The sequence below is a fragment of the Myotis nattereri genome, assembly GCF_964212035.1.
Source record: "Myotis nattereri genome assembly, chromosome: 16".
NCBI classification, from domain to species: Eukaryota; Metazoa; Chordata; class Mammalia; order Chiroptera; family Vespertilionidae; genus Myotis; species Myotis nattereri.
The window spans coordinates 34,406,725-34,419,126 of record NC_138091.1 but is presented as its reverse complement, the minus strand read 5'-3'; the positions used below and the strand labels follow the sequence as shown (position 1 = coordinate 34,419,126).

Here is a 12,402-nt window from a genome sequence, read left to right as displayed (position 1 = left end):
GCCTGCCCTCTGCCACCCGGGAGCAGGCCTAAGCCAGCAGGTCGTTATCTCCCAAGGGGTCCCAGACTGCAAGAGCGCACAGGCCAGGCTGAGGGGACCCCCCCCCCCCAGTGCACAAATTTTTGTGCACCGGGCCTCTAATATAATATATATTTACTAGAGGCCCAGTGCACGAATTCATGCACAGGTGGGGTCCCTCGGCCTGGCTGGTGATCGGGGCCCATTGGGGCCCATCTCACCTAGTCTCTATCAGGTCTGATCGAGCAGACCAGCCAGGGGGAGGTTGGCTGTGGGAGCACGCTGACCACCAGGGGGCAGCTCCTGCATTGAGCGTCTGCCCTCTGGTGGTCAGTGCACGTCATAGCAACTGGTTATAAAATTCGCTTAGGCTTTTGTATATATAGATACATTTCTGGCTTCTTTTGGTGAACATGAATAATGAAAATCATCTGTGTTGTTCCAGATCACTATTGTCTGTTAATTTCCAGTGCTATAATAATATATTATTAGATAAGTATATAATTTATTTATTCATTCTACTGTTAATGGCTTTTCAGAATATTTGAATTGTTTCCAGTTTGGACTTATATATCAGAAAATAAGATACTGTGATCATCATTTAATGTTGTGCCTATTAGAACTCCATTTTTTTTAAAATATATTTTTATTGATTTCAGAGAGGAAGGGAGAGAGAGATAGAAACAGCAATGATGAGAGAGAATCATCGATTGGCTGCCTCCTGCATGCCCCTTACTGGGGATCCAACCTGCAACCCCGGCATGTGCCCTTGACTGGTATCAAACCCAGGACCCTTTAGTCTGCAGGCTGATGCTCTATCTACTGAGCCAAACCAGCTAGGGCAACTTCTCCATTTTTATATTGACGTCTCTGTCATTTTACTGATTTATAGAAGTTTTTTTCATATAATGTGGATTTAACAAGTCCTTTGTTGGTTATATGTGTTGCAGATCACTCTACTGCTTGTTTTTTAATGACACCTTTCAAAGAACAGAAGTTTTAGATTTTAATGTAATCGAATATATTGGTTTTTTTTTTCTTTTTTGATTAACATCTTTTGTATTCTGTTTAAGAAATGTTTCCTACCCCAAAGCCATGAAGATATTCATTTAGAAGATTATCTTCTGGAAACTTCATTTTACCTTTCACATTTAGATCTATAGTACTGAAGTTGATTTTGTTTTTATTGTGCGAGGTAGGGATCAAATTTTTTCCTTACCTTCCCCCATGTGGATATACAGTTGACCCAGAACCTTTTTTTTTTTTTAAGGACTTTTTTTTAGAGAGGAAGGGAGAGAGAGAGAGACATTGATGTGAGAGAGATAGGTTGGTTGCCTCCAGTACACACTCTGACCGGGATCAAATCTACAGCCTAGGTTAGGGGGTATCAAACCCACAACCTTTCTGGTGCACTGGACAGCACTCCAATGGACCACTTTTTCAAAAGATTGTCCTCTCTCCTCTGCTGTGCTACCTTTGTCAAATCATGTATCTCTGTATGTGTGGATTCCCCATTATCTGTAGTATTTTTACTTGCTCAGCCCTAAAATACACATAAAGTAGTTTTAGAATTGTTAACCTTTAGTACTATGAAAAACAAACCTCCTAATTAGAGTTCAATAATTTTTTAGTGTTTTTTTTAGCATAATTAGAATATTTCAAAATTTACTTGGGTTATTATTCTTCCCCACCCCACCTAGTCAGTGTAAGTTACTCATTTTATACATAATTAGGTTCATTTGTTTATGTTTGTATAACATTTCCGCATCTTTATTTACTTTGTTAAATTTTTTTGAGTATGTGAAATATTAATGTCCTAAAAGTTAGAACTATATATAGAAAGATATGTTCATAGATGTGTGATATCCCCCTAAATTTTTCTACCCACTTCTCGCCCACTTGCTATGAGTAACCTGTTTCATTATTTTCTCATTTACCCTTTCTGTGTATCTTTATGCACAAATATTCAGATACATAAATATTTTGTTTTCCCTTTCTTACACAAAGATAGCATACTATAAGTATTTTTGTACTTTGCTTTTCTTTTTAAACTTAACAATATCCCCTATAAGTTGCTTCATTTCAGTTCATAGAGAGCTAAGAGCTTCCTCCTTTGTGTACAGATGCATAATATAACACTGAGTGGATATACTATGGTTAGCTCATTTGTTTCCAGTATTTTGCAATCATAAAGCGTGCTACAGTGATTAGCCTTGTACATATGTATTTTTCTATCGTTGAACATACTGCTATTATTCTTTACTTTTAGATCTCTTCAAATCAGTCTTTCAAACTGTGAAATTTTATTCTGTTGAAACCAACTGCTTTAGGCAGAAAAAATTTTGAAAGTCTCAGAGATAGCTTTTGGATAGGACTGGGTTGGTAAGCACTGCTGCAAGAAATGAATTTATTCTTTTTAAGGGAATAAAACCAAGCCACCCTATTTAAAGAACTGAACTAGTGTTGTCTTGTAGAAACTGTTATTTCCTTATTTGAACTTGCTTTTTCTTTTCTTTTTGTGTGTTATTGTTTGTTTATTTGTTACTTTCAGGGAAGAAACTTTTTGGTGAAGGCTATAGTGGACTAGAATATGATTACCGAGGTCTCATTAAACTTTACAACTCCATTGGAAATTACGAGAAAGTGTTTGAATATCACAATATTCTGTCTAACTGGAACCGGTTGCGAGATCGACAGTATTCAGTGACCGATGCTCTTGAAGACGTCAATACCAGCCCCCAGTCCACTGAAGAAGTGGTGCAGTCCTTTCTGATTTCTCAGCATGCTGAGGGACCGAGCTGCTGAGGCATGACCTCAGTTAACTAATATACCTTTTCCCAGATTCCAGGGAATTCATACTGTGAAATCAAAACCATGTTGTTTTTTGGGGCTGGAATTTGCATTGAAACACTGGTCCAGTCCATTGACCCTATTTGGGTGATCCCTATCTTGCAGAGTGTCCGTAGGTATAAGCATATATTCAGTTATATTCCGCATGTACCGCATGTATAAGTAGTCTGGCCCATATTTTCAACTTAGTAGAACAAACAACAGGATTTTTTTTTCTTTTTAAATAATTTTGCAGAAAGCCTGAAAGGAAAAAAGAACCCCTAATAAAACTATTTAAGAGTTTAAGAGTTGCATTCTTATTATGTAAGGATGATTTTAACAACTTTTTAACATATAATTCTTCCTTATGGAGGTATTCAATACTGTACTGTAAAGAAATTTCATGGGGAAAATCTTTATATGCAGTATAGAAAATTAACAGAAGTACTAGTAGAAGAGGGACATCCTGACTTGGGTTTGGCCACCTGACCCAGAGAAGTGGATACAGCCACTCCAGAGCTCTATTACAAGGCAAGGGCTATCAGATTCATCTGTACTGGACCAGTGTTGATCTGTAAGTAATAGAAAAGCTAACAGGCCAGCAGTTTTAACTCTTGGTTTTTCTTTTCTTTTGGTACAAGAATGCAAGATGCTCTTACAACATTTGCTAGCAGGACCAGGATGATCTAAAAAGGACCAGCCTAATGTAGGAAGGGTTAAAGGGTTATTTGGACCAGAGGCTTTAGATTATTATTTTAGCCCCTGCATTTACCTTTATCAGTAGAATGATTTCACTTAGATGTATAATGAAAAGTGATAATGCAAAAATTATATTCATGTAATAGACACCGAACTTGGCAATTTAAGTGGCATAGCTTCAGTCAAGGTACACAAATGGCAATGCCACAAGAAAGTCTATAATACCTGCTGCATCCATCCCCCTCATTTTAAATGTTACCCTAATAATCAGTGCGGTTAACAAATATACTGGCTAAGAGTCATGAAATTTCTCTTGTCCGGATGAGAATTTTAGGTTACTATATGGTTTGTAGGGATTAATAGAAAAATGAATGCCCCAAATAAACATGTCTTAGAAATCTTTTATTTTTATGGTAAAGATGGTACAGCTAGGTCATATTAGTGCACCTGGGTCATTTTATTTGAAATTCAAGAGTCAAATGGAAAAATGCCCTAATATGTTAATTTCACTAACTTGTTTTTTTCTGTTTATTGGGTTTTGACTTTTTTTATAAGTCAGGTTGTTTAATGTTGAGGTTAATATTCAAATTTGAGAAGTGTGACATGTAGCAATCCAAGGAACAAAAAGGTCTTTTGCTGTTACCTCAGTTCTTATTATAGTGGCCTATTTGGTGCCTCTATAGTTAAGAATCAGGGTTTTCCCCCCTATTTTCAGGGGTCCATGACTTGGCTGTTAGAGATGTTATCCCTGGCTGACTGCCTGGGGTAGTCTATGGGTGAGTGGATGGGTGTTGAATTTTGGTTTTCTTTTAATATGCATGTTGGGGTGGGAGGTGGGGGGGGGGGGTGAATATCTAAACTGTCACATTCAATACAGAAAAATTAATTGGAGATTTCCGATAAATTGATTTTAAACACTTTTTTGAACTTCCCAAATATAACCTTGTTTAAAACTGTTACTTGCAGTCTTGTTAGTTATGAACCAGTATTTTTAAGTCCCCAGGAGGGGATTGATTGGGGGAGGTACCTAATGAGATTACGCAAGCCCAGATCCTAAGATTATATCTACATGATTTTAAAACCTAAGTATTCAATTGTTTTCTTTTTAATTTCTAAACGAGTACATTAGCACACCTGCACCTCCCCCCTCCCAGTTAATTGCAATCTAATGCCAAGAGGCACCTCTTTATTAATTACCAAATAGTCTGTGTGACCAAGGACTAACATTTTTAAGTTTACTCAGCTCTATCCTTATGGGCCTATATATTTAATACCTCCAAAGATATTTTCAGGATAGGCTTTGTATACTTTTGTTGCTTATTTAGAGTCCTGTGGTATGTTTGTGGTATAGGAATGTCATGGTAAATTGTTTTTCAATAAATATTTTGAAACTTATGTTTCCATATGAAGTTTTTTTTTTAATCTATATTTTTGGGTTTTGTGCACATAGAACATTTCCTAGGATAAAATCAAGCAAATGACTTAAGGCCTCATTCAGTTTGAGCTGAATTTAGCTCATTATTCTGTGGTAAAGCAACTTGATACTAGGAACCTAGGATCGCAGCATTATAATGTAAGTGGCAGCCAGTTTTATAAAAAAAAAAAAATCATTATTGGCAGTTTTCCCTTATTATCACTACTTTAATGTAGTTTTCTGTAAATCCAAGCGCTTTGATTTAATGCAAATACTCTAGATTGTGAAACGAGATTGTCATCTTCTGTTAGTGATATAACTTAATATGCTATTTATGGTTCTAATGAAGAATAATACCCTAATAATTTATAGTGTGGAATGTTTAGAATAAGTTAGAGAGGTAAATGTCACCATAATTTCTAGAATTTAAAAAAAAATATCTCCAAGGAAGAAAAGAAAATTTATCTCACAATAACCAATAGCTCTCACAAAATTTTCTCATGTGGTAGGATTGTGTGTAAGGAAGCCTAGATCAACTTAAAAGATTTTTCTGGAAGTTCAGCAAAGTAATGTTAAAAAGAGGCCTTTGGTCTCATCCTCTCTGACTTTCATTTCTCTTATCCAGTCTTTCCTAAAGTTTGGTGCTACTCAAGTTGGGTGCATCAGGGAGCTCTGCAACACTCATGTGCCACACAGGTGGTCTGTCACTTCTGCATCCAGTTTAATGGAGCCAAATGGTTTCTTAGACCATTATTCTTATGGGTCCCTAAAGCTGACTTTGCTCAAAGCATTAGGACCCTTATTACCATATCAAAGTTTTGTCTCTGCTTAAGAATGAACTCACTGTTGCTTCATAGTAATCCCAATATGCTTTCATTTTTTAAAATAAAAATTGACAAAGACTTTTGCTCCTAGGCTGTTTGGGAAGCGTTCATAACATGGTGAAGATTGAGTACAGAGACTGCAACCTTATAAATAATAACTGTTGCCACTTGACTGCTCCTTCTAATGCAAATACTCAACAGTAAACATGCCTAAAACATAATTGAAGCTTTTGGCCATACTTTTGAAAGAATTGTTTGCTAAGTAGCAGGTATAGTTAACTGTCAGTTGGTATTCATTCTTTCTCCAGGATGTGTAGCTTTGATGCTTCCAAACTGCTTGTTGTGTTTTGTTTGTTTTTTCTTTTTTTTCTGAATAGCAAAGTTACTACTGGAAAAACTTATTTAATTAGTGCAAATTTTTTAAGAGTTTCATTTTGCTTTAAAATTAACGTATATTTCATCTCTTGGCTTCGGTGAACCTCAGATCTTGCTAGGAAATTCTTTTTTTAAAATCTGACATTTGGATTAATCTCCAGCTTGAACACTAATAGTTGTATTGTCCACAAATCTCAGGAATGTTTTAGGCAGAAAACTGGTTGTACCTTGTTGGTGATCTGAAGGAGTGTACTTTAGGATTTATTAAGTAATACCCTTCTTTAATTGCAGTCCTAGGTATCGATAGCATGAGTGGCCTTAGTGAGTTTGTTGAAGTGTACATTTTTTCAAAAGTAAAATTTAAGATTAAAAATATATGCTATATATAGATATCTAGAAAACTTGGTTTGTGGTGCACAAGTTAAATGTTGGATCACTAAATAACTGTTGCAGGTACCATTTGTGTAACATTACTCATTTCTGTATATTCCTTTTATGGGAAGATATGTTGCCATGGTAACTAAAACTTTTCAGTTTAGTTCTACTTTTATGATGTGAATGAATGCTACATTTTATTAAATATTACCAGGTCAGTACTATTTTTATACTTTATTAAGCAACAGGGGATTTTAGTTTAACAGATTAAAAATAAAAAGCTCTTAATGAAATGATAAAAGCAAATCACTAACAATTCTTTACATGAAAATCCCCACTAATAGTGCCACAATACTTTCTATAGAAATATCTAAGGTCATTGATAGATTTCTTTTTTAAGACAATTCTTCATTGTGTCATAATGACCTTTCATACCATCCTTATCACAAACTTGTAGTACCCATCATTATTTGTAACCATTAAACCATACTGAGTATGTTTGTAACCAGCATTGTGATATATTCTGTACTTGTATTGCTAAAAATGAATTATTGACCTAATAAATATAGTGTTCCTGCATTCATAGTGTGTTTCCAATTTAGTCTGAACACTTTTGATTAGAACTTGGGATTTAAACATTGCAGACTGTTTTCGTTTTAGAGAACAGTGCAAGAGAAGCTGTTGGGACCAGAACATAAGTGCTCTTGTTCAAGAAAAGAAAAATATGTGGCAGAGGAGGCACAAGGTAACAGTATTTGGAAATGGTGCCCATGAAAGTAGTTTGGAAAAGACAAAGCACAGTAATGCAGGGAACTTTAGACTTTACCAACGCAACTACACCATTCTTTTCCCTAGTCTTTTAACTTTAAAAGGCTAAAAAATGGGTGATGAGACCTGCTGAAATTCTGCTGACCTTCATAGTGCACAAAACTCTGGATTTGAGTTACAGTTTAGCTCTGCCTCTGACAGTAGGAATTGGAGATATGAGTCATAAGCTTCTTTGTGTTTCATTTCCTCATATGAATGGTGGGATCAAATTCAGTCTTTCAAAAGAACAAAAACCAGCATGACACATCATTTATCTTAAGCACTCTTAAAACAGTTACAAGAAGTAAAATCAAATTTTTAAAAATAAAATCAATGTTTAGACAAAGTTCCACCTTCACTTGGAACAGCCAGCACTGTACAAATGTATTGAATTTGTACATTTTTCCTTTTACCCACTTGTGACTTATAGCATGCTGTTCTTGTCTGGAATGTCATTTCCTGTGTAAAGTCTTATCTGTTCAGCTCAATGGACAAGAGAGCCATGCTTCCCTTAAGGCTTAAGTTTCCTCTTGGTACTTAGGCGGTATTTTACTTAAAGCTTTGTTAAAGCCATTACCATATAATCACATAACTTATAGAATTAAGACTTTCCAGCTCATAAACTTTGGCAATTTGTGCGTTTATTTAACAAATTTAACAAAGTTTACCCTGTAACCGATACTATTCCAAGTGTTAGCAAATTATACCCACTTACGCACATTTCTACAGTTTGAAAATTCAAAGCAAATTACTCATTAGGATAGCTATTACAGCACATGATTGGTGGGAATATAAAATGATGAATGTGCTTTGGAAAATGGGTGTTTCCTAAAAAACTAAAAATAGAATTACTGTGTGACCCAGCAATCCCTTGTCTAGGTAATATATCTAAAAGAAAAGCAGGATTCAAACTGATACTCATATACCCATGTTCATAGCTTTCACAATAGCCAAAATATGGAAGCAACCCAAATGTCCATCAACGGATAAGTGGATTTTTAAAAACGTGGTATATACTACATACAATGAAACATTATTCAGCCTTAAAAAGAAAGGAAAGCCAACACATTCTACAACACAGATGAACCTTGATGGCATTATGTTAAGTGAAATACACCAGTCACAAAAGGAAGGGGAAGAAGAGTAAATACTGTATGATTCCACTTATGTGAGGTGTGTAAGGTAGTCAAACTCCTAAAACAGAAAGTAGAATGGTGGTTGTCAGAGCTAGGAGGAGGGGGAAATGGGGAGTGGTTGCTTAATGGGTATAGAGTTTCAGTTTTGCAAGATGAAAAAGATCTGGAGATCAGTTGCACAACAATGAATATACTAACACTACTGAACTGTACATTTACAAATAAGGTAAAGTTGAGTTACCACATTTTTTAAAAATTTCAGGGCAAAGGCTTTCGACTTGCATAAGCAGTTAAATCAGACATGATACATAAAGTTTGAAAAGATCTGATCACTTTTCAATGCTTGATAAACCTCAACTGTGATTTATTTCTGGATTAGAACATTGATGTAACATGCAGAAGTTGATTTAAATTCCGGCTCAGCACAGAATCAGGCTTTGTTTTTCAGTCTTGGTGTTATTTAAATACAAGGGCTGGGAATGGGGGGTAAAAGGTTTACAGTTGTGAGTACATGAAAGATTATTCGTGTATTATCACTTTCCATACAAACAATTGTAAACCTACTTTTGCCCCACTCTGTAGTTTATTTTTCTTTCCTGTTATTGGCTGTGACCCATTGCCAGTCCACATTCTGCATCTGTTATGTTGGTGTCAGAATAATCAAATTTCTGCCCTTGCTGGGTGGTTCAGCTGATTGGAGCATGGTCCCATACACCAAAAGGTGGCAGGTTTGATTTCTGGTCAGGGCACATACTTAGGTTGCGGGTTCAATCCCTGGTGGGGGTGGGATGGGGTGGGGAGTACTGGAAGCTACTGCTCCATGTCTCTCCCCCTTTCCTCCCCTCCATCGCTTCCACTCTATCTAAAATCAATAGCAAAATACCCTCAAGTGAGGATTAACGAGAGAGAGAGAACAAACGATACCAGGAGAAGCAATAGATTGTGCTTTGCGGGTTACTTATCTGTTGTGGAAATGCTTTGGCCACATATTTGTGTTATTAGTGTGTGGGAAGTCTGCTGCTGTGAGGGTCATAGGTCTGAGTTTTAGTGCCACTTCTGGTGTAGACACCCTATACAACTTTGGAGAAGTCACCTTTTTTCTTGGGCTTCTTTTCCCCCATCTGAACCAGGAGTTGGTTCGATTAAAAGCTCTATTTGGGTTTGTTCATTCTCTCATTTATTCATTTTTTTAATCAATCATTCATTCTACAAATGTTTAAGTACCTACTACATGCTGGGTACTATCGTAATTGCTTGGGATATAGCAATGAAATAGACAAAAAGCTCTGCCCTATGGAACTTCATTTTAGTGGGAGACAACAATCAATAAATAAGAAATAAAATCAGTCCTAGCTGGTTTGCCTTAGTGGATAGAGAGTCAGTCTGCGGACTGAAGGGTCCCAGGTTCTATACTGGTCAAGGGTACATGCCCGGGTTGTGGGCTTGATCCCCAGTGGGGGCGTGCAGGGGGCAGCCAATCAATGATTCTCATCACTGATGTTTCTGTATCTCCCTCTCCCTTTCCTCTGAAATCAATAAAATATATTAAAATAAATAAAATCATAGCCGAAACCGGTTTGGCTCAGTGGATAGAGCGTCGGCCTGCGGACTGAAAGGTCCCAGGTTCGATTCCGGTCAAGGGCATGTACCTGGGTTGCGGGCATATCCCCAGTAGGAGATGTGTAGGAGGTAGCTGATCGATGTTTCTCTCTCATCGATGTTTCTAACTCTCTCCCTTCCTCTCTGTAAAAAATCAATAAAATATATTAATAAATAAATAAAATCATAAACTAAATTATCTAATATTGAGGGGTGTAAGTGCTTTAGGAAAACAAAAACGGATATTTAGAGTGTGTGTGTGGGGGGGAGTGTTGGAATTTAAAACAGAAGGACAGGGTAGGCTGCACTGAACAAAGATTTGAGAGCAATTAAGGAGTTAGCAAGTGGGTATCTTGAGAAAGAACATTCCAGACAGAGGAAACAGCCAGTGAAAAGGCCCTGAGGCAGGAGCATGCTTGACAAGTATGAGAATGCAAGGATGAGGGCAGAGAAGTAACACGATGGACAGTAGGAATAGACTGTGTAAATGGCCTTATAGCACATGCTTTGGCTTTTAATCTACAAGAGGTAAAGAGCTGTTGGAGAGGTTTGTTTCTTTCAATACTTTATTTAGGTTCACAGCAAAACTGAGCAGAAAGTACAGAAATTTCCTATATACTGCCATCCCCACACATGCATAGCCTTCTCCACCGGAGTGGTACATTTGTTACACTTGATGAACCTACACTGACACATCATAATCACTCAGTGTTCATAGTTTATGTTAGGGTTCACTCTTGTTTGCACATTGTATGTGTTTGGACAAATGTGAAATAACATGTATCTACCATTCTAGTATCATACAAGTGTGCTACTAGTATCCTGTGCTGTTGGAGGATTTTGAGTTGAGCAATGTCAAGTGATCTGCCCTTTTGGAATTCTGAGATCCCACTGAATTTAAGAGTTAAGGGTGCCAACGCCATGCCTCACCTATTGCCCATTTTGCCTTCGGGCCTCCTGATTGTCCCCAACGCGTAGCTCCCCCACTTCCTCCCAGTCTCCATCTCTCCGCACACCCCTGCCTTGGTTGAAAGAGTAAGTAGAGACCCGTAATTCCTCTAGGTGGCAGTGCTGCCTCACACAGGGGACTCCTTCCTGGACCTTCCTAAGTGAAATCTCTCAGGAGTAGAGAAAATCCGAGACCTCAATTATCAGGGACACACCCCTCCAGCCTGCTTGCCCTTATCTCAGTGTAGGGATCACCCAAGGCAGGTTCAAGTGTGGCCAGTTGTTAAAAGCCAGAAGTCTGTTGTTTTTCATGTGAAATGTACTGAGTTCATATTGGTAAGTAATCCTTTTTTCAATGTTTTTATAAACAAGTAGACACCATAAGTGGCAACTACAGCACATCAATGGTCTGAATGCAGCACACAGGCTGCTGCTTTTTAAAAAATATATTTTATTGATTTTTTACAGAGAGGAAGGGAGACGGATAGAGAGTTAGAAGCATGGATGAGGGAGAAACATCCATCAGCTGCCTCCTGCACACTCCCTACTGCGAATGTGCCCACAACCAAGGTACATGCCCTTGACCGGAATTGAACCTGGGACCCTTCAGTCCGCAGGCCGACGCTCTATCCGCTCAGCCAAACCACTCAGGGCCAGGCTGCTGATTTTTTGACCGCTGGTTTGAATCACCTTCCTGGTAAAGACTACTGTTGTTGTTTCTTCTTTGGTCTGCCTCTGCCCTCTTTCACTTCCATGCGTTCTGCTCACAGTCTCCAGAGCATCTACCCAATCCCCAGGTCACAACAGCCCAATTTGGCTGCTTGACATCTCCCTTACCACTGTCCTCCCCCACCCCCCAAAGTTCCCCCACAAGATTAAATCCAGGCGATTTGGGCAGGCTGCCAGACTTCTCACTCTCTGGCCCCAGGCCCACTCCACTCCCCATGCTCACCTCTGGCAATCACACATCAGCTTCTTTGTTACTCCTGAGGCCTTGCCCAGGTCCCTGTATTCACCCCGATGTAATGTCTATTCACATGTGTCTCCCCACTAGACTGTGATGGTCCTTGACACAAGTGACCACTTCTTATTATCTGTGTATGTGCGGGGCACCTGCCACTCAAAAGGTGGCTGGCAAATGTTTTTAAATAAATTTAAAAAATGAATGATGCTTGTTAGCCAAGTAAAATATAGCTGTCTTAAGGATGCTTTATTTCCCATCCCATTTATGCACAATTAAGACCCAAGCATCCTTTTGATAAAGACAAGTTTATTCTTTTCCCTCAGAGGTCCCCATCTCCCCAGGTGCAGAGGTCTGAAGACAGACATGTGCTCTGGGACCCAGGGGGAGCTGTCCCTCTGCTCCAGCCAGGTCTTC

The 12,402-nt window shown here is 38.2% G+C and overlaps 1 protein-coding gene across 1 annotated transcript in view; it reads left to right on the top strand.

Annotated features, from left to right (window-relative positions):
• The window catches only part of APPBP2 (amyloid beta precursor protein binding protein 2), a 51,034-nt gene extending 46,093 nt beyond the window's left edge, over window positions 1-4,941 (top strand). Inside the window, exon 13 of the mRNA XM_081108783.1 lies at window positions 2,570-4,941. Within this exon, the coding sequence (XP_080964909.1) occupies window positions 2,570-2,823 (254 nt within the window). The 3' untranslated portion in view covers window positions 2,824-4,941. The remainder of the gene's footprint in view (window positions 1-2,569) is intronic.
• Window positions 4,942-12,402: the final 7,461 nt, after the last annotated feature.